Source organism: Lonchura striata, chromosome 5 (assembly GCF_050655825.1).
Source record: "Lonchura striata isolate lonStrDom1 chromosome 5, ASM5065582v1, whole genome shotgun sequence".
NCBI lineage: Eukaryota > Metazoa > Chordata > Aves > Passeriformes > Estrildidae > Lonchura > Lonchura striata.
This window is the reverse complement of record NC_140707.1, coordinates 21715820-21741337: the sequence shown is the minus strand read 5'-3', so window position 1 is coordinate 21741337 and position 25518 is coordinate 21715820. Positions and strand designations below refer to the sequence as shown.

The window sequence follows — 25518 nt, the reverse complement described above, 5'->3', positions numbered from 1 at the left end:
ACTTAAAGCTCACCTTGTTCCACCCCTTGCCATGGGCAGGGACACCTTCCACTATCCCAGGTTGCTCCAAGCACCGTCCACCCTGGCCTTGGACATGTCCAGGGATGGGGCAGCCACAGCTTTCTCCAGACAACGTCCAGAGGGGGCACAGCAGGTTCCACTCACAGCCCCAGGTACACGAAGATGCTCACGGGAGGAGGAATTATACAATCTCTCTATGTGTGTGTATATATATCTATATATAGTTTATTTCTCACAATCCTGGTAAGAGTTACAGGTGTATTTGGGAATCATTTACAGTTTCACAGCATATGGAGTGGCCATACAGCTTGTGATGTGAGTAACATACAGTGTGTAGAGAGCACACGATTCCAACCCATCCACCCACCACTCACACAATGGGTTTCCAAAGCTAATACTAGATTCAGCTACGGAGAAAGCCTGGAAAATGTCAGGGTACAGCGTTGGGTGTCATACAACACTGTCAGTCACAATGGGACAAGCTAAACTACTTTAAATTTTCAATCTAGTATTTCTAGTCTACCTGCATTATTGCATTTATACGCTTTTTTTGTTTTCAAAGTCAAAGTAAATAGAATACTATATGGGAAAGGAAAAAATTCTTGACTATTTTAGGATTTGAGCTGCAGCCCATACAAAGTGTCCATAGAAGCATAGACAAGATTATAAATTCAACAAGGTATAAATTAGCTGGATAGCTTTGTGTGTAGGTAGGTGTCCATTTCCCTCCAGGAAATGTGTCTAGCAGCATATTGTTTCTGAGAGCAAAAAAAAACCCCAAACCTGTATGTTAAACACAGGTGTGTAAGTGACAAGCAGGTCTGGTTGTACAGGGAAGAAATCAAGGTGTCACTTGGAAAATTCCTATCGTTTGGAAAACACACCCAGGAGCTGACTCAAAACCCACCGACATCATTGGAAAGGTGCCTGAGGCTTCCAAAGGAACAGCAGGCGTTTCAGTCTGACTTCCGAGGGTTTTGGATCAGTCCTTGGAGAAGTAACAGAATCCAAACAAACCAAAAACAAAATAAAAATCCCCTGTAATCTGACCTTCAAGTTCCCTTCCTAAAATTTTAGTTCCTCCACAAACTGATAGCCAGCCTGCACCTACCACTGGAAGAGAGTTGGTTTCCTGGGGAGGTGAAACTGCAACTTTTAAAGGCTTCAGTTGAAACAGTCCTGGGAAAAGGCACCAGGGTTATGAAGGGCTGCTCAAAACTCAGTAAAGCCAAATTATTCCCATGTTGGTTGGTTGGTTGGTTTTTAACCAAACAAAATTGTGTGGCACCCTTGTTCTTATCAACTTGCCCCAGAAGCTTGGCTGCTTGAAGCAGCCATGGCAGAACCAGGGATATGATGCAGGACATGACTGATGGAAAGGTGATTTAAGATTCCTCTTGTCCTGGTGGGACCTTTGGTGCTGCAGCATCATCACACAGACAGAAAGAACCTGCACATTCATGCTTGGGATGCTGTACTGAAGCTGGGAAATGGAAAAGTGATGGAACTCTTTGAGAATTGCAAGCTGGGAACAACCAGAAGAGAAATGAGAACAGCCAGTCCAAAGCCTGTTTAACCCATGTTATGCTTTCCAGCAAAAAAAAAAAAAAAATCTATTTAATTTGAAGAGCATCAAAGAGGGCACGAGTCCAGAGCACTGCATATCAGAGCACATACTATCCAGAGGAGGCAGCAAAGCTATAGCACAAGGTAGATCCAAACTCATGAATTTGGAAAGCCAAAGGCTCTGATCTCTCACAGGATTTTGAGGCCTATTATGGTCAATCAAATTAAATGTGAATTTTAGAGGCCTGGACGTCCCACAGTTCCCTATCACCGAGTGACACCTGATCAGCTCATTGAAATGAGACAATCCTTGCACTTCCTGCACCCTCACCCCTGACACAACAGCTGATCCTTCCAGGCCAGCAGAAGTACATGTCCTCAACTTCAAAACTTCTTTTTTCCCTCTGTTTTTGGTGCTCCAGAGGGCTGAGGGAGCTCTGGCTGCAGCCAAGTACAGTCTGTGCTCACACCATGTCAGCCCCTCTCAAGCAGCCAGAACACCTTACACCTGACTGACAGGGAAGGACAAGAAGGGACCTTCCTGGGGATTTTTCATCCATTACAAATCCTGTGGCAGACAAGCACTCAGCCTCTTGCAGACTTAGACCCTCAAAGGTGAGGGTAGATCAAAGCTCCACACATTCTCTGATGTGATACAGTCTGGGGGCCCAGCACTGCCTGTATTTTTGGGGGACCCACCTAACACCTGCCTTAGACAACCCAAAATCTTCCCCAGCTTTGGGCTATGGAGAGGCCACATCTGCAGAGCTGCTCAGGAAGAAAGCAGGGAAAGAAAAGGGAATACAGTGCAGTGGCCAAAGAAGGAGGAAATAACAAGCAATGATCAGATCAGAAACCAATTGAATGCCACAGTTTGTAGCAGCTGAAGACCTGGTGTGAACCGACATCCCAGGAATTAGGGAATTTAAAAGGAAAGCAGGTTAAAGGGCTGGACTGATGGTCTCAAAAAGAAGAGGAAGAAGTAATCATAAATCCACCTTATTCAGTGGATTAAACCCCCTGAGGGTTGCTGGATGGGGGCACAGGCTCCAAGGCTTTTTGGAGCTGTCAGCTAAGTGTCACTCATAAGACCCAAAATGTGCCAACAAATCCTCAGCATCAGCAGATTTCTCTCCAAAAGAGTAAAGGACCAAATACCTCCAGTGTAAATAGCAGGAAATATTCCCAATTCCAATGTCCAACAGGGAGAATTTATTGGAATACAGAACTGTTATGTTCCAGATCAAAGTCAGTTCCTCTTTGTGGCAGGAAGTGCCCGACCTGTGCAGCAGAACTGCAGCCAGCTCATGAATGGGATGTGAGGCTGCAAGGCCTGGGAAGGGAATCAGCATTCCTGCTCCAGCATGAAGGCTAGACCAGGAGGATGGAAGTGCAAGCAGGCTGCTTTTGCAGTCCTTGTCACAACGTGAAAAGAGAATACAGCCCCTCCTGATGCCCTGGCAATTCCCCTGAATCATGCAAGGTTGGTTATAGAAAACTTCAGGTATTTTTCTAACCCTTTAACATTGCACAGAGCCAGCAGGAATTCATCTGGAAAGGCAATTAGCAGAGGTTAATTTGCATGGCACCAGAGCTCATCATTTTTGCCTTTTTCTGAGGAAGAAAAAAGGGGGGAAGAGGATATAAAAGTTAGGATGTCCTTACCAAAGCTATTAAGATAATTAAATAGTGCTTTTTCTCTCCACTTCTCTGCTCTGTTCCTTGTACCCTCTCAGAATCTTCACTGACTCGAAGCTTTCCATGGAGCTGATTGAAATTCCAAGAATTTCACCTTTCAAACATATTTTTTCATTGCCTTCCTTTTTTGGTTTATTTCTTGAAGAATAATTTTCCTCTCTAATCTTCAGCACTGTTATTTTCAACCAATTCTAAGAATAGTTAGAAGGCCGCTGAATTCTAAACACCAGTAACATTTCCAAGAAAAGTAGGGAATATTTTAAGGCATAAATCATCTCTCACCAGCTCCAGGAGTTTTTGGTTACACTGCTGTTGTTCATACACAAATCCTGATACCAGCATAAGCAGGGCTGCCTCAGAGAACAGACTTCCCTTACGCTGAGCCTAAGGAACATTTGTATCAATTGAAAAACAAATGTGTAATTGAGATGATTTTATGATGACCTGTGATCATATCCCTGGTGCCAACAAGAACTCAAAGGCTGGAGCATGGTGAAGCCAATGGAAAAATTCCCCTTGTTTTCAGTATTCTATGGCTCAACCTTCAAACTCTAGACCATCAGAGACACAAATGGATGCTTAATTTATCATCCAGCCCCCTAAGAAATGCTTCAGGCCAAGTGACTGTTGAGTGTTTTAAGTGAGCCACAGGCAAACAGGAATCCATTCTTACCCTCCCAAAAATGCTGCTGCATAATTCCCCGGCTGCCAGATTTGTTTTCATCCCACTGCAGCACTGTTAGGAATAACAGGACTTATCTACAGGGTATTAAATCAGTAGGAAGAGGAAGCAGAAGCATAATCCATTTCATCTCTCTTAAAATAGAAGCAGCAAAAACCTTCTACTGAGTTGTCCAAGACAGCAAAATGACATCTTTATATTCAACTAAAATTTATGATTCCCTAAAAAGAGATTGAGATTGGGTGCAGTGATTCAGTCGAGAGTTTTGGTGATAAGCAGAAAGGTCTGAAACCAGTTTTGCCAATATTTAATTTATCAACTTGATAAAAAAGTAAACTAGCAATCTAGATCTCTTCAAACCCCAAGCACAGACTCTGATTAGTTTTAAATGTTAATTCACTGTCCCCATGGAGATGTCACTGGAAGGACTTCATACCACAAAAACCACACAAAGAAGGACATCAAGCAAATAACGGCGTGTGCTCAGTACGAGAAAAGACAACTATTTATTTAGCACAGCGAGGTCAGTCATTAAAGCCTTCTGCTTCGACAGATCTGAGGCTGAGAGAGGGGGATTGCTCCCTTGGCCTGGTGCTCGCTGGACATTTTTGGCTCAGAAGGAAAGCACTGCACAGCCTGGCACGGTAAGGCAGGACAGGAGCTGTTTGCAAGTCAGGGCTGCGGCGCGCTGGGGCATCTACGCTGGATCTGCCCACTTCAACACTAGACCCACACTTGGAAAAGCGCTAGAGCACAGTCCAGGATAGTCTAAAAGTGCCTCATTTTAAAGCAAAGAGCCCACATGACTGGGGAGCAGGGGCTCAGGGCTCCAAGCACACCACACACTCAGCACTTCATCAGCCAGACATTCCTTGCACTGAGGAGAAACCAGGACCAAAAAGGAATTGAGGAGCTGCATGGCATAGTGGGAATGGCACAGAAAAGACATCATGGACACTTAATGTGAATGCAGGGAAGGAAGGAAGGGGCATCTCCAGCTTGGACTCTCTCCCCCTCCCAGACTGCAGCAATGCAACACGAAGGTTTGTACACACACACACACACATAAGATGTGCTTCAAGGCACACACACACAGACACAGACGGGTTTTTTCCAAACCAAACTGCCAAAGAGGTGGGTTCCGGGAGCTGAACCTCGACAGCAGACTCTTAAGTGATCACAGGAAGTGGAAAATCCCTTGGGAACAGGAAAGACCTTGTTCAAAAGCCCCTTACAAACAGAACATACCAGGTTTGCCGAGCTGGGAGGGCTCTAATGAGCAACATGCCCTGATGAGGAGCTGCAGCCCCATCACCACCTCTGTGGTGCTTCTGGATGAAATTGGTGGCCTTGCATCCGAGTGCTCTAAGGGCAGGCGGGGCTCAGAGATGGAGAAAAGGTTAAGGCCATTAGCTGGGAACTGTTTTTTCCCTCTTCTGTTGTCAAAGGTGAAGACAAGAAAATAAAAACATTTTAGAAAAACTGGAGACTCAAGTGGAGCAGGTGCTTCACTTCCCTCACCAATCTATCTACGCTGGTCAGGGCAGAATAGATAGATGCTGTGCCTAATGTCACACACTTCTAAAAACAATCCTAGGCCAGAGCTGAGAGGGAGGGAGGGGGCAGGAAAGGTAGAAACATCTCTTGAATACTGAACTCGCTGTCTGAAAATCATTACCCTATTTGGCAAAACATGAACCAGAGTAGGAGGGGGCGATTTCCCTTTCCTCTGAGCAATGTAAGCAAAACTCCCTGTTAAAATTCCCCTGCAAAGTTGCACTTCTGAGGGGACAGGAGGATCTTTCTGCTTAACCTTTCCCCAGGCTGTGACACACTGCTGCTGGGAACACATCCACAGCTCATGCCAAGAGTGTTTTAGGCTACCAGGATCTCACCTGGAGCTGTAGCCCTGCTTCCCAAAACTCCTGTGAGCCCACCATGCCTGCTCCTGTCTTTGTGCTGGCAAAGGTGGAGGCATTAACTTCCAGCTGCACCAGGACACAGTGATTGATATTCCCAGAGGCCATACATCTTTGGGAATAGTTTCTGAGTTCACCATAGGAGCAGCCGTGCATTCCAAGACCATGTGCATTCAGCAGGTCAGATTTGGAGGTAAATAAGACAGGCACAAGCTAAGAGAAGAATTGCCAGGTCAGGTTATACCTCCTCACTGGCCCGTCCAGGGACTGTGCCAGGGGCAGACACTGCACAGGCAGCACCTGAGGAATGCACACCTCCCTCTGTCCCTGCAGCCCCTGAATTCCTCCATCCATCCATCCATCCATCCATCCATCCATCCATCCATCCATCCCAGTTAAAGGTGCACAATGGGCTCTGTAACAGAACTCACCCCACTGTCACAGCCCCTGTGGCTGCTGCCAAGTTCCCATTGGACCTCATCTAATCTCTGACCCAACTTAAACCCAAAATGTAAGGGGTTTTTATAACTTGGCTGTTTTGCAGCAGCCAAGAAAACCCTAATGGAAGTTTTCAGAGGCAGAACTCCTCGCCTCTCACTGTTTAGTGCTGAGCATCGGCCAAAGCACTAAACACCCTCTCTCCTCCCCCTCACAAAGTGTGGCTTTAGAGCCAAGGTACTCACCCATGAAGTCAGGCTGCTCCCAAGGGCTGGGAATTGTTTCCATTTCCAAAGTGTGGCATGAGTTACAAATCCCTACTACTACTGTCACAAGAGGGAGGTAAGAAATCCACCCAGGACAGACTCCAGTGCCCTTGAAAGGGATTTCTCTGGCATAAAGCAGGTAGGTCAGTGTTACTCTCATGGGGCCCCAGGTCCTCTCTGCCCCTAACACCAGCTCATGTCTCCCCCTTTTCCTGTCTTCCCATGTGCTGAGAGACCACAGGCTTCAGTGGGGAAAAAAAATCCAGTGAAATCCTTATCCAAATCCCAAAAAAATGCACTCACATAGTCCAGCCAACCTCGAGGGAGCTTGGACTGAGCCCACAGCACCCTGCAAAGCCCAGCCTAACTTTAGGAAATACTAGATCCAAAACAAAGTCTCTCTATTCCAAATGCTGCCCACTTGACCCTGGCGAGCCCTGGGATCCTGAAGGCTGCAATGGGACTTCTCTGGGCCACAGCACAGCCCCTCTGGTCACTGTCCCACTGGCAGCTCAGCCAGAAGAGTGACCTGATGTGACATCCCAGGCTCACACTTGGCTCTGCCACACCGCAGCCGCCCTGGTTCCTCCGGAGCACTTCCCAGGCAGGTGTTCCAAGGTGGGATGATGAGGGGCAGATACACAGACACCGACTAGGGATGGCTGTTGGGTCAGGGAGCTGCCTCTTCCCAGCCACTGCCCCTGTGCTTCCCTTGTCCCAGGGGGGGCTGAGAAAACACCCCCAGCCCAGCATGACAGGAAAGCCAGGCCTTAGCGCTCCCCTTCCATCTTCTTTACCACAGCCCAAGTTAAAACAGAACCAAACAGAAACCAAAACACAAATTGGGACTCCAAATGGGACGTAGAACACTTTGGACTTGAAAACGGGACTGCAAGGGGCGGGGGAGGGGGGGCGTCTCCCAGGGAGGACAGCAGGGGAGGGGAGGGGACACCGTCATTTACACAGATCAGGAGAAGCTGTAATCTATACACAGCGGTATAAGCCAAGATATATTACATGAAAGAACACACTGAGTGCATGGAGTTACCCACAGCGGGTCAGACTGGCACAGTTGTCTTGAACAAGACCCTGGAGTTGCAGTTGGTGTTTGTTGTTGACCTATCTAGCTCGCTCTCTATATATATAGCTATGTATAGAATTTCTCTGCATGCATTTGTCTCAAAAGGAGCTGTACAGCTGGGCTGGGTTTCTCATCCCCACCCCGTCTCGGTCTTCATTTTTTCCGGGCTAGGAATGCCACTCCCACAATCACAGCCAGCGCGGCCACCGCCACTCCTCCGACGATGATCAAGGGCTTCATGTTGTCGAAGAAGCTGCCTGGTGACTCCTCAGAGCTGTTTCCCTTGTGGTCAGAGTCAGGGGACTGGCCGCTGGCCTCCTGCGTCTCCGTGGCGGCAGGGCTGGGTTTCAGGTTGCTGTGGTTGTTGGCGATGGCGGCGTCCCCGCCTGCCTTCTTGGTGGCCGTGGCAGGAGCAGGCTGCTCTTTGGGGGCCTCCTTCTTGTCTGCATTGGTGGCAGGCGCAGGGTTGGGTTTTTCTGGCTTCCCGGAGCTGGTGGCCTTGGCGTCAGGTTTGTTTCCACTTCGGACGTTGCCTTTGGAATCCATCCTAGGGGTGCAGAGGGCAGCGACTGGATACGTGGGGCTATCCCAGCTCTTCTCCCTTGCCTGGCTGCTGCAGGAAGCAGAGGAGCCACCCGAGCTCAAGGCCTGGGAGCGGTTGTCTTGGGACGCCTGTTACGCTGGCAGTGTCCTACCTGGACATGGTACAGCACCTGGAGAGGGAAGCAGAACAAGGAGAGGTGAGTGACAGGGCAGAGCAAGCCAGCATTTCTCTGCCTGGAGGTGACGGAGGAGGACAGAAAGGAACTGGAAAGCTGTTGGCTCCTTCTTTCAGAATTGTGATCTCAATTCAAAGCATTTACTACAGGCTCTGTGCCTGTAACAATCACAGAAGCAGAGAATGGCCTGGGTTGGAAGGGACCTTAAAACTCACCTTGATCATGTCACCTTCCACTGGACCAGAGGGCTCCAAGCCCTATACAGCCTGGCCTTTGACATTTCCAGGGATGGGACAGCCACAGCTTCTCTGGTCAATGTGTGCCAGGGCCTCAGCACCCTCACAGGGAAGGATTTTTTCCCTAATATCAAACAGGAACATCAAACAAGTTGGACTGACTGTCATCTATGACTGCCACTTCTGGGCATCCCTAGTCCAAGTCCATCCTGTACTGTGTGTGTGAAGCCATTTGCCAGCAATGACAAACTCACATCCAACCATCCAACCAAATAAACCTTACTTTGCCTTTGCTCACCCTTTCAATTCCTTCTGGGTAAGGAGAGAACACTTTGTTCCATGGGAAAGCAGATGGATAGATCCTCCCTGCCTGTCTCACCCTCCAGGCTTCCTTTGGCAGCACTATCCAGAGATCCATTTTAGAAGCAGTTAATATGAGATCCTGTGTGATACTCTCCCTCCAGATGGGTACTGCAGGAAACCAGAATTACTTCCTCAGTTCTTACAGGTATCAGAGATAAAAAGATTATTTCTACTAGCATTTTGGTAGAGCAACAGCAAAACAAAGTGCCAGATCCTCAGGCTGGTGCAAAACAGAGAAATGACTGCTCAGATTTACTGCAGAGCTGGATCTCCTGGTGATAGAGATGTCTCAGTCCTGTCATCTCCTCTCAGGGTTTGCTGGACTTGCCCATGGAGCCAAACAGGATGCTGGTGATCAGCTGGGTCTATCTTCCCCAGGCAACAGGTGGAAGTGGTGAACAGCACAGCTGTACCACGGGAATTCAGCAAAGGGACAAAGTGGGCTTTGAGGGGAAGTAAAACAACCACAACAGCCTCACCCCACAAACCTGGCAGGGCTGGGTGAGCTGAGGATGGAGCTCCTGTGGCTGCACTTCCATGTGATGGGAGAAGAGGACAATGCATTGGGCATTTTGCCAGCAGGCTCTGGCAGTTCAGCACCACATCAGCTCTGAGCTTGGGAAATAAAGAGTAACCAGGAGGCAGCATCAGATCTGAGCCGCCAGCATTGCTGGCTCCCTGCTGACCTTCAGGGCTGCCAGGAGCTTTCTGCCTGCTAAGTGAAATCAGAGCTCATTGTCTGGATTGAGAGCTGAAGAGGCTCCTCAAAAACCTCAGCCAGCAAAGGTTCCTTCCACAGCAGCTCAGAGGGCAGATCACTCCTCTAATGACAGGAATGAAGTCCCAGGACTGCAGCAATGATGTGTGCTGCTGATTCTTCTGGGAAAGAAGCTGATAAACATGTGGCTTTCATCTCTATTTAGGCAGGAATGGAGGAAATCTCACAGAAATGCCACGTTTGGGACTAGAGCAAAGCTGAGCAACACCTTAGTTCCCAAGATGGAAACACCTCCCTCCTCTGCTCTCCCCTGCCAGCCATTGCTTGGTGGACACCAGCTGCTCCAGTGCCAGTCAGCTGGAGCAGACTGTGGGAACTGCAGCACCAAAATCATGGAATTCCACAACTCTCACAGAATACCCTAAGTTGGAAGGGACCCACAAGGACTTCCAGCCCAGCTCCTCACACTGCACTAGGCTGGGTGACTTTAAAATCCCGTATTTCTCATTGACTGCGGCTGGGCATTGCTTGTATTCCCTAGTTTGGGATACTAAACTCTTTTGGAAAGCCCAAACTGTGCCTCTCTCACGGCTTGCTGAGCATGTATCAGATAAGTGGGCATCCTGTACCACACAAACACCACCCCGGATACTCACCCAGCTTTGGGCCTCACTGTGGCTTAGGGCGTGGGAGGGAAACAAGGGCCTGGCCAAGTGCAAGAATATTTTCCTCTCAGTGCTCATTCTGTAATACTTCTGTAGGTATCACCTGCCTCATCTTTTCCAAAGAGTATCCATACTACTCTGTCAGCACAAGTCCTACATAAATCCAGAGCTGAGGCTGCACACAGTCCCTTCCAGGACTCTGCTCCTCTGGTTTGGGACCAGTTTATCCTTTTTTTTTTTTTTTTTAATCTGGTACAATGAGACACAAAGAAATAGTAAATAGAGCCCACAGCTGAAGTGGGCTTAGAGGTTAAAGCAGGGAGAGTCAGATTAATCATGGCATAAATATTAACTTACCTTCTTTGTTGTTTTGATATCAATTAACTGGGCCACTCACACACTGACATTCGCATGGTTACAGCACATGGACCAAGCATTAAACTTCTGCTCCTTCCCCATGTGCAGCCTATGGAGATCGTGAGGTAAATCAGAGGGGGCAAACTCACCTTTTTGCTGAGAAATGGGGACCCTGCACAGCCCAGGCACCTCAAGGTTCATCCATCTCACTGATCCAGATTCCTGGGGGCATGAAAGCTGGTTTTGCTTGGAGCCATGGAGCCAGGAGCTTTGTCCTGCCACCATGCCCTGCATTGCCACAAACAGAATTTCCTGATTCTAAGTGCATTTCCACTAAAAGCAACACAAACCCATCATGCAGCTTAGAAAAGGTTTTAAAAGATGTAGAAACCAAACTAAGCCAAAAATCAATGTCGGCAGTTCTTAAGTGCCCACACAAAAGGGCTTTTGTCTCTGGTTTTCCATCACTGCAAGTAGCCACAGGATCACCCAGCACCTCGCCAGACCCTCTGGCCTGGCTCCTGGGTACCCTTAGCAGCACATCCTCTTCCATCCCAGTACTTAGCCCACTTCTGTGAGCTCCTAGCTCCCTACCTTGGGAATCATCTCTCCTCTCCATCCTGTACTTCCAAGGGTATGGCCATGGGCTCATCTTTAAGCACCTCCGTCTCCTCCAGACTGAAGAAAGAGGTGCTTTCCTCACTTCAAAAAATTAAGCCTGCATATAAGGGTTCCCTCCATTCCTTTGTCTCTTCCTCTTCCCTCATTCCATCACACCAAGTTTTTCTCTAATGACACATTTTCCTACCTTTGCTTTCTTCTTTATAGCTCCTCACATCTTTTTATTCCTCCCTTTTCTCTTGTCAGCTGCTGTCTCTGCCTGTCTACCCATTCCTCCCCCTTCCAGCTCCCTCTCTGCCTCCTACACACACAGGCAGCAGCAATTGGGAGTAAGATTTTGTGGGAGACAGGCTTCATTCTCTCCCTTTTCCCCGCTCCATGCTATTTCTGTTTAACAATCAGTGCCCTTTCTGGAAGGTTCTCATTGCCAGCAACTAACCAGCTCTTTCCCAGGCTGGGAAGAGGGAGCTGGCATAATAAAACCAGGGATGATAAAGGAGGAAAAGGAAAGCCTTCCAAATTGCTGCTGCTGCTGCAAAGATTGGCACACAAACGCCACAGCTCCCCTGGGATGCTCTCAAGGTCAGTGCAGTCGGATTCACCCAGCGCAACAAGCTGCCCTCCGCCAGAGCAACAGGCCAGCAGAGGAACAGCTTCCCTTGCTCCCTGAAGGGCACTTTTCCTGCCTCAAATCCCAGCAAATCACCAAACACATCTATTCATCTGTCTCCTCTTTGCACAGATGAAAGCTGCATCAATCCTGCACCGAGCGCAGCGGATGAGTCATTGCTAAGCTCTGCCACAGCACAGCTCCATCAGGATGGCCCCTTCCCTCTGCAGACACCAGCCCTATCCCATCTCCAAATCTGTGACACAGCACAGCTCCATCAGGATGGCCCCTTCCCTCTGCAGACACCAGCCCCATCCCATCTCCAAATCCTCTTGTCCTCCCCTACTGCTTCCATTTGGAAGGAAAAGTCAGGCACTTTGCAAGATGGAGGAGCTGCTCCAGGGTCTGGGGTGCAGTGGGAAGCTCATCCACAGGGTTTTTTCCTCTGCCATGAAAAACAAGGCATTTCCATCAGGTCCTTGACTGCCACACTGAACTGGCAGCAAGGAAGGATTTAACAACATGGTGGGGCTGTGCATCAGGATTTATCCTGAAACAAAGGTCCATCCCTAGACTCCAAGTGTCCTCCAGTTGGAAACATACATCTTGAAAATAGCTACTGACCATATCTGACCAGGAGCAATGCTGTGCAGAAAAAGCCAGAGATGACACAAAACACTTTATCTTCAAACCCTCCCCCTCATCCCCTAATCTACTCTTCCCTTCTTTGTCACTCCTGCCTGTCTGGAAGAAAGGCACTCATCCCCTCATGCACAGGACAGACAGACCCCTGCTCTCCCTAAGGAAACACCAGCCAGCACCAAAGGTGGCTCTGGTGCAGCAGAGGGAGCTCATTTCCCAGCACTCTCACCATCCCACTCTCCTCCACCTTCTCGTCTAATCCCTAAGGAATGCAGCTTGAACCACCCTGTCCTTTGGGACTGTCCCCTCTGTCACACATAGAGTAATCTGTCAGGCCTGGAGGGATTTGTGTCCAGTCCCCTCCTGCAACTGAGCAGCATTCCCGGTGCTTCAACCCCCCATTCCCAATGGGGAAAAGCAGCATTTCTCCCTTTTTCCCAGCTGCTGGGGGAATAAATGAATTAAAGGCAGGTAGATGCCAAGCAAGCACCCAGGTGAAGGTCGGCAGAGTAGTGACTAAGCCTTTCCCCATGCCCAAGAAGGGCAGCAAAGATGGGTGAGGTAATGCACCGCCTCTGATATTACCATAAATATTAAGGCAGCTTTACATAAGGAGCTTGTGTTCTCTCAGCTGCCATGAGCAGCTCCCCAAGGAGGATTTTTAGCTCCCTTCCAGGCTATTTCAGCCCCCAGCTCCTGACGCAATGCACGGCAAACGTGACACAACGCAACGCAAACCCCACGCCAGCAGAGTCACTTGTCACAGATGCTTCTGAACGGCCTCGGTGCTGCACAACCAGGGACAGACTGTACAGGAGCCTGCTGTGCTTCCCAGCCCTCCCAAATCCAGCCCTCAGAGACAGCAGCACCAAGTCACAGCAAACACTGGTGACCCACTTCACTCTGATGAGATATTTATGAATCCTTTTCCCAATCTGTTGTTTGTTACTCCCCATATCCCTCCCCCCACCCCTGGATTAAACATTTCTCTCTCAAACAAGCCCTTTGAATCTTGTTATGGAGGGTGTCAGATGCTGGAAGTAGTTTAGCAGTGGCAGCAGCCTCAAATCGCTGCCACGGGGGGAGATCTGCCAGCCAAGCCTCTGCTCCATGGCTGCGGCAATTCCTGCAGCTGCTCTGAACCCCAGCATGCTCCTCACTCATCCAGCTGGTGCTGGCAGTGACCAGAAATCTGTACCTGCCACCCCCACAGCCCCCAGAGTATGGCCAGGACCCCCCTTCTCATTCCCAGCGACACCAAGCCACATCCCCTCTCTACAGGCTTGGCAAGGCATCCACACTCAGAGATTGCATTGTACCTGGCACCAAGGTGAGGTGTGGGAACAGGATGGGTTCCTGTAGCCCAGCAAAGGCAGCTTTGCCCTCCATTTGCAAAGGGAAGGGCTCTGGAATGCAGACCCTGGGCCACTAGCTGCACAGAGGTGTGACACCGTTGCCAGTGTTCTCTCCGGAGCCTGCCCAGCCATGCTGCCCACAGAGGTGACACAGCACTTCAGCCTCCCCACCAGAAAGAGCCCAGGAGCAGGACATATATGGTCTTTTTCTACACCACAACCTCTGCAGATGACAAGCTCTGAGCTGAGTGTCACCTCTGCAAGCCACACACATCCTGTCCCCAAAGAGCTCCTGGGATGGACGTGGCAGACATTTTATTATCTCAGAGATGGAGGCAGCATTGCAGACACACCACACTCCTGCCAGGGGCTCAACCTGTGCATTTTTGGAGGGGTTTAACCCAAAACAATGCTCCAACCTACCCTGGTAAGACACCCTGTTTGTACACAGCCACATGCACAGCAAAAACCAGGCACTGCCAAGCAGTCGTGGGAGAGAAAAGATTTTGTCTGCAGCCACGTGCTCCGACTGACTCCCTAGGGGTGGGCACTGAGTCACAGCTGGCACAGTCCTGGCCTGCTGTCAGCAAGAGAAGTCACACCTAGCAAGGCCCCTCAAGTGCCACCAGCCTCCCCCATACAGTTTGCACTCCCAGACACATCTTACAGCAAAATCATTTCTAGAATTCAACAGAACCTGGAAATACATTGCTGAGGCTGGGTTGGAAATACCCTGCTGCAAAGCCTGGCTCCGCAGGGTCTCAACAAAGTCCCCCAAGCCTCTAAAGCAGAGTTCAGAGCACCTCAATTCGCTGTGCTAATCTCACTTTAATCTTGGGTTTGAACCCCCGTCAGACACAAAATTGATTTCTCTTTTCCTCTCAATAGTTCCTTTTTTTTGTAGCAGAGGAAAACTGTAGCTTTTACCGTTCAAAAACCACGAGGTGTTAGATCTTGAGCCTCTCCCTGGCAGGGCTGGGCATCACTCAGTCCGAGACAGAAATTCAGGGCACAAAGGAAAGGCTCCTAAACCAGGATGACTTCTTTTTTTTCCATGGCAGCTATTTGTCAGGACACTGGATCAAAGCACTGGAGCAATAATGGGGAACACTTTTGGAGACACTGCAGCAACAGGAATCCTGGAGCCTTAACCCATCAGTGTGACACCTCACAGGAACTGGGTACATCCTGAACCCTACCCTGGGCAACTCCTCATGTTTTGACTTTTGCAGACACACTCAGTTGATTTCTTTATAATGTTTTTACAGCCCTCCCAGAGCCCAAAATTCAATTCCAGCAACACCCTGGCTGGGGCCGTGGGGCTTGTCTTGGTTCCCTGCTCAGCTCTCGATCCACGGTGCCAGCTCAGGGATAATGTGACAAGGCCAGCAAACATTCTCTGACTCTTGTAAAATGGTGAACACTCATTCCTTCCCACCACAAAGCCCTGCTCCTTACCCCGGGTCTGCTAGCACTTGGGAAAAGTCTTTGGGAAGAGGGCAGATCCTTCCAAATTTAGGTGCTGCTCCCCAAGTAACCATGAGCCAGTCCCCAGCTTCAGAAGGCTGACTCCCTTTCTCACAGATTTTGCTATTAAGGTGTCTTCCTCCCAGTCCTGTATCCCAAATTCAATAACCACAAGCAAAAATAGATGAGAGATATATGTGACACAGTGAAATAGCCCCAACCACTGCAGGAAGCAGCAGCAAATTCAACTTCCCTCCCCACTTTATGGGCATCCTAAATCCATCCCTTCTGCCTGATGCAGCATCACCCCCTTTGTGGCTCAGCTGGGGCCAGCAGAAAGATTCTGGAAGCAATTCCTCACATGCAGAGCTGGGTCTGGAACCTGGCAGCCCCTGGATTTGCAGACATCAGCCTGAAAACTGTTGCTCTGCAGCTGAAATCTAAGAAGCCACTGCAGGCAGACAAGGGGCCAATTCCACACAAGGCAGAGCCCTTCCAGGGAGGCTCCCACACTCTGGGGTAAAACCCATCCTTTACCTTGTGCAGCAACACCAGGGCACTCTCCTTCCCAGCAAAAAGCTGGAAAGCATCTGGGAAAGGATGGCCAAATCTCCTTGAGCATGGAAATCCCTGCTCAGGGAGCTCCATCCCCCCCTCCGCCCCGTCTGCCAGCCCCAACACCTGATCCAGGATGGGGATGATGCGCCAGGGTGTTCTCCAGCCCCACATCCCAGCAGCCTGCCAGGGGAGGGGACGGATGCAGTGGGATGAAAATGCACTTTTAGGGGAGAATTGGGATTTCTTCCCCCACCCCACCACAATATCACAGGGTTAGATGTTGGTGTTGGGCACCGTGGCTGAGAAAGGACGGATGGAAAACACTGAAGGTCAAACCTGTGAAGGTCAGACTTTTGGAGGTCAGTCCTGAAACGAAGCAGGGAGCTTAATCCGGCATAGTCCATCCTCCCTCTCCTGACGGCATCCTGCCCAAGCCCCACCCAGGAAAACGGGACTGCGGCTGGGAGGTTTCCTCCTCTTGTCCCAATGCCCAAGTTCTGCCAGCCTGACCTCTATTCAATTTTTTAAATCCTCTTCTTTTCCCCTTTGCACCTTCCCAGAAGCCACCAGAGGGACAGAGAAGTAAGCAGGATCAAATCAACAGGTCCCTGCCAGAACACATCACAGGGATGCACATGGATGCGCAGAGAGCAGGGACATCAGACTGAAGAGCCTGAGACATTCCCAAAGCTTTCCCTCCCTGGAAGCCCCCACCGTGACTCAGGAGGCCTGGTCTGGTATCCACCCCTCTCCCGCTCCTTCACTGCAATATTCTCCCTTAAAACAGGCACTATTGCTTCTGCCATTTTTCTCTCTGTTGGGTTTTTTTGGGGGCAGATTTCCCTTTGTGAGCTCCTCTCTAGCACAAGCCCAGGGTCAAATCAAAGGATACACCCCCTAATTGATATCAAACTCTCCGTGCCCAACAAAACCTCCTTTCCTGGGAAAAGGTGAAGACTAAACCAAGCTGCCGGCTGTTCCTGCTTCCCTCCTGCCTCAGGACCGACAGAATTAAATAAGAGTCATTCAATCCATCCAGGCAGAGCAAAAGGCAAAGAAATCCCACCGTCCATACAGATGGGAGAGGGAAAGCAGCTGGAAAACCGCTCAAAACCTTCCAGGGAGGCGCAGCAGCTCTGCTGCCAAGGCTGGAGGGGCTTAGCCCGGGATGCTGCTTCCCCTCCTCCCTCCCAGCAGCCCTGTTTCCGGCACATGGCCGGCTCCGCTTCCCCGTGCCCGGCGCCCTCCTGCCTCCGGAGCGCTGCTGCGGCATCCAGGGGCTCTCCTTGGCCCGGCCCGGCTCGGATCGGGCGGAAAGGCTCCGCTCGGGCTGGGCGGCACAGCCCGCAAAGGCGGCGGAGGCTGCAGGTACGTGCAGGCAGCAGGAAGCTGCGGGCAGGAAGCGGGCAGGAGGCACCCGTGCATTAGCAGAAACATTTTCCGTGGCTGCCTGACCTTCAGGGAGCAAAACATGGGAGCTGGGACGGGCAGGGAGCCCCTCGGGGCCGGCCATCCTCACCGTGCTCCTTGTCTGGGGTCCAAAAGGCACTTTCTGCCTCTTACGGGGAAAGCTGTGGGGTGCCGGCTCCAGAGGCAGCCGGTGTGGCAGCCCCCGGCCTGCATCCCGGGCGGCTGCAGGAGGTGCACACTCACCTTGGGCAGGTCGCGTTTCTCCACGCTCCCCGTCTGCATTTCTCTTTGTCACCCTGCGCAGGACATCCGCACGTCCCGGAGCCGGGATCCCCGGCCCTTCCATCCCGCGCCCCATATCCCAGCGGCATCCCTTACCTCTGTCCTCCGGCCGGACGAGTCACACCTTGGGAGCTGGCTCTTGCGCAGAGAGGAGGGAGGGAGGCAGGCAGAGAGGGGGGGGAAACTTGGGAGTTTCCCACAATGCACCTCTGCAGACTGCATGAAGATGGAGAGCAGGGAGGGGGGGAGAGGGCGCTCCAATCCAAAGGGAAGGGCTGGGATCTGGAGGGGCAGGATGCCAAGGGGGGGCCGCAGGGTGGTAAAGGCAGCCCAGCTGCATCTCCACATCCTCTGTCTTTTGGGGCTGAGCTGGCTCAGCAGTTCAGGGTTGTCCCTGCAGCGCTGACCCCTCTGCTGCTCCATTTGTTTGTCCTCCAAATCCTGCCTGGATTTGCAGCAATTACTTGAAACACAGCAACGAAGTGGGGAGGACACACGGGGAAAAATACCTGGAGCAGGCCAGCCTGAAAATTGGGATGCCTCTGTGTAGACCACAGGCAACAGGAGTATGAGCTTCCCCCCATCAGGATAAGGCATTTCCAACTGAGACAGTCCCTGGCAGTGAGTTAAGGAATATAAAACTGACTTGCCAAGGAGAAGCTCTGCACAGTGCAGAGAGGACACTGAAATACTGCACCTTGGGGTAGTTCTGTGCCAGCTCTGCTTCCCTTCTCCCCAGACTGCTCCTTGTTTGACACCCTTTCCCAGACCAGAGCTGGGCACACAGCCCAGTCCCACTGCAGAGTGCTGTCAGCCAGCCAGGCACTGCCAGACACACCCACCTCTTCCTCATCCTCTTCCTCCTCCTCATCAGCTAAAAGCAAAGAGCCCTCTCTGTTACAGCCTCACCCCTCCAACCAGGTACAGGTTCCCATTCAAATTCCCATCCCTGTGTCACTTCCTGCTGTATCCCAAACCTCAGCAGGTTCTGGGATTATCTGGAGCTCTTTTAGCCCTTATTTCAGAACAAATCGGGCTGTGTGCTACTTGCCCATCTGCCTCCATCAGCTACTCAGGACCCACCAACCACCCACCAGTGCCCAGCCAGGTGCATGTCATGTCTAAAAAAATACACAGGTTGTTTAAATCCCACTGCAAAGAAAAATCCTGCCTGTGTTTGAAGAGAGCTGCAGAGTGAGGGGCTGGAGGCAAGAACCCAAATCTCCCAGAACATGCTGTGCTTCCAGGGGCTGCTTTGGGATGTATCTACCCACAGCCTCTCGAGGCAGGGATGAGCAAGGTTATTTCTTCTATAATGCTTGGCTCCAGGAGCCAGCTTGGCTCAGACAGGCTGGCACAGACAGGATTAGCTGTGGCTGATGCTGATGTTCCCTCTGTTCCCTGTCTGGTCCCAGCAGTGCCAGCACTCCCTGCTCTTTCAGAGACTTGTGCCAGGCACAGCCAGGACCTTTCCATGGCTCCAAACAGCTGCTTCCCCTTCCTAACGCCTCCCAGATCTGCTGATCTAATGACAGCAGCAGAGGGGCTGAATTCCTGCAAAGCTGGTGGAAATCCACAGTTTAATGCAGGTGACACTCCCAAGCTACCACTTCCCTAGTGAAATCTCTTTGCTATTTCTGTATCAGGCAGGAATATCCTCAAGGTGGCAGGAGGAGGGAGGGAGCCTCCTGCAAGTGGAAACCTCAGGGTCTTGTCCCCAGAGCCTGGATGAGGGGTTCTGGCAGTGGTTTCCTTATGTTCACACACTCTGCCTCTGCCTTAGGAGATAAACAGCCCCACGTGATGCTCTCACATGCCTTGGACCGGGATTCATGTTATATTTAAATTCTGAATGTAAACTTTTTTTTTTTACTGAGGTAGGAAAAGGGAAGCGAAGGAAAAGCTGTAAAAACAATACACTTCCCCCATCTCCCCGTGGCAGAGTCACATCCCCCCTAACACAGTGCAGGCACAGCAAGCAGCAACCCTGGCTGAGACACAGCAAGGTGAAAATGGCTTTTTCAAGGTCAGAAGGAGTGGGAAACCTTTAGAAACGGTGCTGCTGGAATTGCCCCCTCCCCCTCAGCTCACAGCACCTCCCAGGAGGAGTTAGCAGGGATAAGGACAGCCCTGGCTCCTGGGGAGCTCCTGCCTGCAAAACCCACAGGGGAATGTTGGTGGCAGCAGCATCCATGGGAATGAACATAGACTCATGGAATTGTTGGAACCCTCTGAGGTTATCAGGATCAAACATTCCCCAGCACTGCCTAAGGCCATTACTATCCCACTCCCCAAGTGCCACATCCACATGGCTTTTAAATCCCTCCCGGGATGGGGACCCCACCACTGCCCTGGGCAGCTGTACCAGGACTGGACAACCCTTTCAGTGAAGAAATCTTCCCCAATATTCAGTCTAAATCTCCCCTGACACGCTCACGATTTCCTTTAGAGATAAACAGTTGTCACCAGAATTATTTGACATCCTGTAAGCAGGAGGGACAGTGTGATGTCTGGCTCTGAGCAGGGAAATAAGAAGTCCATAAGGAGTCCTTAAACTCCCAATGTGCCTTAAGACATCCTTTCCCCCTTCTCCAGTATCCTTCACAGGCTGCTTTACTAAACACATCATCCTGAAGCTTTTTTTTTTCCATAATGGAAAGAAAATCATCATTCACAGAAAATAAAGTCAGCAAGAGGGTCACCCCCTCCTAATCCAGACAGAGGTACCCTGTTCATAAACTGGAGCAGGCAAACCAGGAGAGCAGGTCACAGCACAGGTCACACCCCTTTCATCCCTGAGCATCCAAAGATCCTAAAGGAGCCTCTCTTCCTCCCTAGAGCTCCAGTTACAACCCACCCACGGCTGGAGAGGGGGGGAAAAGGCCACGCAGCAGCAAAACCCTGTGGCCCTTCAGGCAGCACCGTCTGTCCGTACCTCAAACTCCCGGGACAGCAGGATGAAGGACATTTCTCACAGTGGAATGACTTGCTGCAGCAGCCAAGGTGGGTTTCCCTGGCAGCAGGAAGTCCTTGCAGTGAAAATCCAAGCCCTGCTCCCCCTGGGATACTATTAATAGCCTGGACTGCTGAGCAGCCTCACCTGAAGCCTCCCCACCAGCTGGCATGGGCTTGAGTTCAGTCCTGGGCACTCCTTGTTGAAGTTGTTCTGGGGTCAGGGTCACCAGCTCTGTCCAGGCAGCTCATCCTTGCTGTGAATGACATGGGCTTGTAATTCCTCGATAAATGCATTGTTTAAAATCACAGAATGGTTTGAATTGGAAGTGACCTTAAAGCTCACCCAGTGCTCTGGCAGCCAGCTTGGCATATTCTTTCCTCCTGGGGTGGGGATTAAGGATATCTCTCCGGAGATCTGTGCTCAGGAGCCCAAGGACAGTGCCTTTGTCCCCTGGAAGCTGACAGCCCCTATGTCCCCTGAGTCAGAAGCTGCAGGCAGCCCCAGGCAGTTGCATTTGCTCCCAGGTGGATGAGGATGATAAAACAAGGGTTGATAGATCAAGATCAGGACCTGGAAGGAGAATGCCCAACCTACCAGAGTCCCCAAATCCTCACAAATTGTGTCCCTAGTGCCCCAGCCAGTCTTAGGAAAGAACTGAGCATTGAAATAAGCAGCTGCTGGTGTGCTGGAAGCACAGGTGGGCTGGTGGGGAATGTCTGGGCTGGGGACTGACCCTGCTCCTCTCGGCACAGAGCACAGGTGGGACAGCAGAGAGCACATGGGCTGGGAGTCCCGCCAGGACAGGGAGCTGGGTGCCTGTCCCAGGGAGAGCCCGTCCTTCCACAGCCGCTTCACCCCGCTGACCATCACCAGGGAGCCTTGGAGCAAGCACGGAGCCAAGGATGGAGCCGTGGGAACCAGCCAGGGATGTGCCAGCGCCGGCAGCGGAGGAGCCGCCGCCACCACCGCGCTGTTTGAACCCGGCGGAGACGGGCAAACCCCGCAGGTCGTGGTGCTGGTGGGAGCCCCAGGGATGGGGAAGACAATGATGGTCAGGAAGGTGATGGTGGAGTGGGGAGAAGGGACACTCCACACACAGTTTGACTTTGTCTTCTGCATTGACTGCAAAGCCATCGCCCTTCCCATGGAAGCCAGCGTGGCAGACCTGGTTTCACAATGCTGTCCTGATATGCAAATGGCAACTGGCAAGATCCTGGATGACCAGAAGAAGATCCTGTTCATTTTTGATGGTTTCGAGGCCCTGGGCTTTTCCTTGGTTCAGCCCGAAGCTGAGCTGAGCTCTGATCCTAGGGAAGTGAAGCCACTGGAGCTCACCCTCATGAGCTTATTGAAAAAGACTGTGCTCCCCAAAGCCTCTTTGCTCATCACCATGAGGCCAACGGCACTTGGAAGCCTGAGGCAGTGCCTGAAGGGTGAGTATTACATGGAGATACAGGGATTTTCAGCAGCCAGGAGGAAGGAGTATTTCCACCGATATTTTGAGAACCCCAGCAAAGCAGATGTGGCCTTCAGGTTTGTCAGAGGCAACGAGATCCTCTATAGCTTGTGTGTCATCCCTATCATGAGCTGGACCATCTGCACCATCCTTGAACAAGAGCTTTGTGGGAAGAAAAACCTCCTTGAGTGCTCCAAAGCCACCACAGGGATGACAGTGTTCTACCTCTCCCAGTTACTGAAGCACAGGGGCAGGGACAACCCACAGGTCCTCCAGCAGTTCCTACTCCAGCTTTGCTCCTTGGCTGCTGAGGGTATCTGGAAGCACAAGGTGCTCTTTGAGGAGAAGGAAATCAAGGACTATGGCTTGGACCAGCCAGGTCTTCTCCCCTACTTCCTCAATGAAAGGATCCCAAGAAAAGGAGAAGACAATGGGAATGTCTATGCCTTCACCCACCTGCACCTCCAGGAGTTTTTTGCAGCACTGTTTTATGTTCTGGAGGATGATGGGGAAACAGTCAGCAGCTCGGGGAAGCTTGAGAAGGATGTAAATAAATTGTTAGAAAGCTACAAGTCCAGAAAGGATTTGAATGTAATAGTGCAATTCCTCTTTGGTCTGGTCAGCCAGAAATCCATGGAGTACATGGACAAGACCTTTGGGTGCAGAATTTCACCACGAGCCAGGGAAGAGCTGCTGGAGTGGCTTCAGGGGAGGCACAGAGGCCTCTCCCACCCTAGCCAAGCACTGAAGATTTCAGAGATGGACACTTTCCACTTCTTGTTTGAGATGAACGAGAAGAGCTTTGCACAAAGTGCATTGGGTCACTTCACTGACCTGGACTTGCACGACACCAAGCTGACCCTGTACGACCAGATGGCTCTTTACTTCTGCATCCAACACTGGGCTGGGCTGGGCTCCATCACTCTCCAGGGATGCTTCTTCCACTGGCAGGATCCTGAGGCAGAGCTGGATGCATCAGTGCCTTGGTAAGTCCTTCTCCTCTTTGCTTTAATGACCCAGAGCTGCAAAAGATTTCTTTCTCTGCCCCAAAGGATGATTCATCTCCTCCCCACCGAACACCAGCTTGGCCTTTCCCTGGATGTTTGGCTCCTCAGTGGAGAATTTACTTATTCCTGGGGAGAATAAGGAACACATGTGCTCCTCCATCCGCTGCCCACTGTGGGATTGGTGGTGGTGGAGTTCTTGGCTCGACCTAGCCAGGCCCGCCTGTGCCCAGCTGTCACTCTGGCTTCCCGTGTCACCCTTCTCCCTCACAAAGGGAGATCCCTGGTGCTGGAATGTTAAGTGCACCCCATGACTTACCTTATATCTCCCCCGGTGGCTCCAGCAGCAATGCTCAAGGTCCTTCCCACCTCCAAAGCCACAAAGGTCCCTCCAGAGGAGCTGGAGGCTCTGCTCGGGGTGGGGGGGTTGTGTGCTGGTGTCAGAACCGGGAGCTGCCAGCACCACTGAGAGCTGCGCGTGCCCTGCGGCTCTGTCACCCTGCAGCTCTGGAGTCTCAGGAGGCGGAGGACATCCCGGTGCCCTCGTCGTGCGGCGGCGAGAGGAGATGCCCTGCCCCATCCACCTGCTCTGCCGGGCTCTGCGGCACCGGGACAGCGCCCTGCAGGTGCTCCGGTGAGAGACACACATAGAGCCCAAACCGGGGCTGGGATCCGGGGTGCGGGTGGGCACACCTGAACCACAGCGCAGGGGGCGAGAGGATTGGTGCTGCCCTGCTGCTCTCCAGGCACAATGGCAAGCAGCCAGTAAGAGGTCAGACCCTCTGTACCTGAGGGGGGGTGTTGTCCCTCAGGTTTGGTGGGCAGGTGAGCAGCCAGGACAGGTGAGGTGTGTTGACCCCCATTCTCCGTGCTCTCCCACAGGCTGCAGTGGTGCCGGCTGTCTGAGAGCTGCTGTGCGGAGCTGGCAGCGCTGCTGGCGGAGAACCCGGGACTGGCCCACCTGGAGGTGGCTGACAGCTCTCTGGGTGACAGTGGCGTGCGCCTCCTCTGTGAGGGGCTGCGGACTCCGGGCAGCCGCCTGCGCATCCTGCGGTGAGCACCTCCAGAATCTCCCAGGCATCTAAGACCTGAGAGCTCGGGAGGCATGCCAAAGGGTCCCCTGGGGTGGCATCGTGCCTCTGTCCCACATTTCCAAGGCAAGGAGCGCCAAGGTTGTGGCACAAGGGTGGAGACTGTCACCATGGTGGGATGGCAGTGAAGGCACTCAGGAGTCTCTGAGGGTTTTCCCGGGGGTTCCCATCAGGCTGCGGTATTCCCGCATCACCAGTGCCAGCTGTGAGGACCTCGCTGCTGTGCTGGGTACTAACACCTGCCTGGAGGAGCTGGATTTGTCCTTCAGCGAGGACCTGCGCGACACCGGCGTGGAGCTGCTCTGTGAGGGGCTCCAGCACTGCGCCTGCCCACTACAGACATTGCGGTAAAGAGGCTGCAGGATGGGCCAATGCTACTTCCTACCTATCCAGAGCTTTCTCCTTCCCACCTGGAGCAGCCGAGCGAGCCGAGGCCAAAACCCTCCTTCCCTGTTTCCCTCGCTCCCACAGGCTGGGCAGCTGCCGGCTGTCGGGCGCCTCCTGCCAAGCCCTGGCTGCGCGGCTGCTGCAGGGGCCCCGTCTCACCTGCCTGGACCTGAGTGACAACGAGCTGGGAGCCCACGGCGTCCTGCAGCTCTGCCAGCAGCTCCGGCATCCCGCCTGCCCGCTGAGGAGCCTGGGGTGAGTGAGGGCCCTGCCACCTTCCCTTCCGTGCCCGGCATTCCTGAGCCGGGCAGCCGAGGCTGCGGGACAGGCAGGGCCGCAGCGGCGTCCGGAGTGGGTCAGCACATCCCTCCCAACAAGCTCCAGCACCTTCTCCCCTTCTCCTGCCTCCTCCACGCCCAGGCTGAGCACGGACGGCTTCAGCCAGGCCCTGCTGCAGGACCTGGACGCCCTCCGGGCTCTGCAGCCCGCCCTGAAGATCGGGAGCCTCCTGGAGCACGACGTGCCGCAGCCAGGGGCCATGGCCCGGCTGCCCTGCCACCGCGGGCTGCTGCCGGGGGGCAGGAAGGCGCTCCCCTCCTTCAGGAGACCTCCCCTCCTTTAGGAAAAGTCCTTCCAACAACCAGAGCCCTTCCCAGCCCAGCTCTCGGCGCTGAGAGTGAGTCTGAGCCCTCCCCACCCGCGGGGCACAGGGAGGAGATCCTGTTCCCTCTGCGGGATGGGCTCCGGGTCCTGCCCTCTCCCTTTTCCCCTTGCTGTTGCTGGCAACACTTCTGTGCATTTGGCAGTGATAAATAAAGGCCCTGCAGACAATCCCAGCAATGCTCATGTGCTCTCCCCCCTCAGCCCACCATCCCCAGGGATGTGTTTCTGGCTCCAGTTCCTGCCTCACATCGCCAACGAAAGGCGTACATGGGATGGAAGTGCCAGCC

At 52.2% G+C, this 25518-nt stretch overlaps 3 protein-coding genes across 9 annotated transcripts in view; 1 reads left to right on the top strand and 2 right to left on the bottom strand.

Annotated features, from left to right (window-relative positions):
• The window catches only part of LOC110467579 (DNA repair protein RAD51 homolog 1), a 346458-nt gene that overhangs the window by 26101 nt on the left and 294839 nt on the right, over positions 1–25518 (bottom strand). The gene's annotated exons all lie outside the window — the stretch shown is intronic.
• Positions 221–17928, bottom strand: CEND1 (cell cycle exit and neuronal differentiation 1). 7 transcript variants are annotated; one of them, XM_085581409.1, is made up of 3 exons: positions 16319–16369; positions 10879–10951; positions 221–8384 (listed from the first exon to the last, which is right to left on the bottom strand). In XM_085581409.1, the coding sequence occupies exon 3, from the start codon at positions 8215–8217 to the stop codon at positions 7825–7827; it is 393 nt and encodes a 130-aa protein (XP_085437535.1). In that variant the 5' UTR covers positions 8218–8384; positions 10879–10951; positions 16319–16369; the 3' UTR covers positions 221–7824. The 7 variants fall into 7 exon arrangements, with proteins under 7 accessions (XP_085437535.1, XP_021405447.2, XP_021405449.2 ...); XM_021549772.3 differs by lacking the exons at positions 10879–10951; positions 16319–16369 and adding an exon at positions 17771–17928; XM_021549774.4 differs by lacking the exons at positions 10879–10951; positions 16319–16369 and adding an exon at positions 17636–17774.
• Positions 16260–25404, top strand: LOC110481260 (NACHT, LRR and PYD domains-containing protein 3). The gene is made up of 9 exons (XM_085582371.1): positions 16260–16341; positions 17177–17350; positions 20513–20677; positions 21383–23072; positions 23596–23724; positions 23973–24143; positions 24355–24528; positions 24653–24823; positions 24989–25404. Exons 1-9 carry the CDS (start codon positions 16260–16262, stop codon positions 25188–25190), a joined length of 2958 nt encoding a protein of 985 aa, XP_085438497.1. The 3' UTR covers positions 25191–25404.

What these genes read in the sequence shown, in the direction of transcription:
- CEND1 (XM_021549772.3), bottom strand. Translation starts at nt 8,217, where the DNA reads ATGGATTCCAAAGGCAACGTCCGAAGTGGAAACAAACCTGACGCCAAG.
- LOC110481260 (XM_085582371.1), top strand. Translation starts at nt 16,260, where the DNA reads ATGTTGGTGTTGGGCACCGTGGCTGAGAAAGGACGGATGGAAAACACT. An exon ending in GACTTGCTGCAGCAGCCAAG is followed by an intron (nt 20,678 to 21,382) that starts GTGGGTTTCCCT and finishes CTCTCGGCACAG; the next exon opens with AGCACAGGTGGGACAGCAGA. An exon ending in TGCCCGCTGAGGAGCCTGGG is followed by an intron (nt 24,824 to 24,988) that starts GTGAGTGAGGGC and finishes CTCCACGCCCAG; the next exon opens with GCTGAGCACGGACGGCTTCA.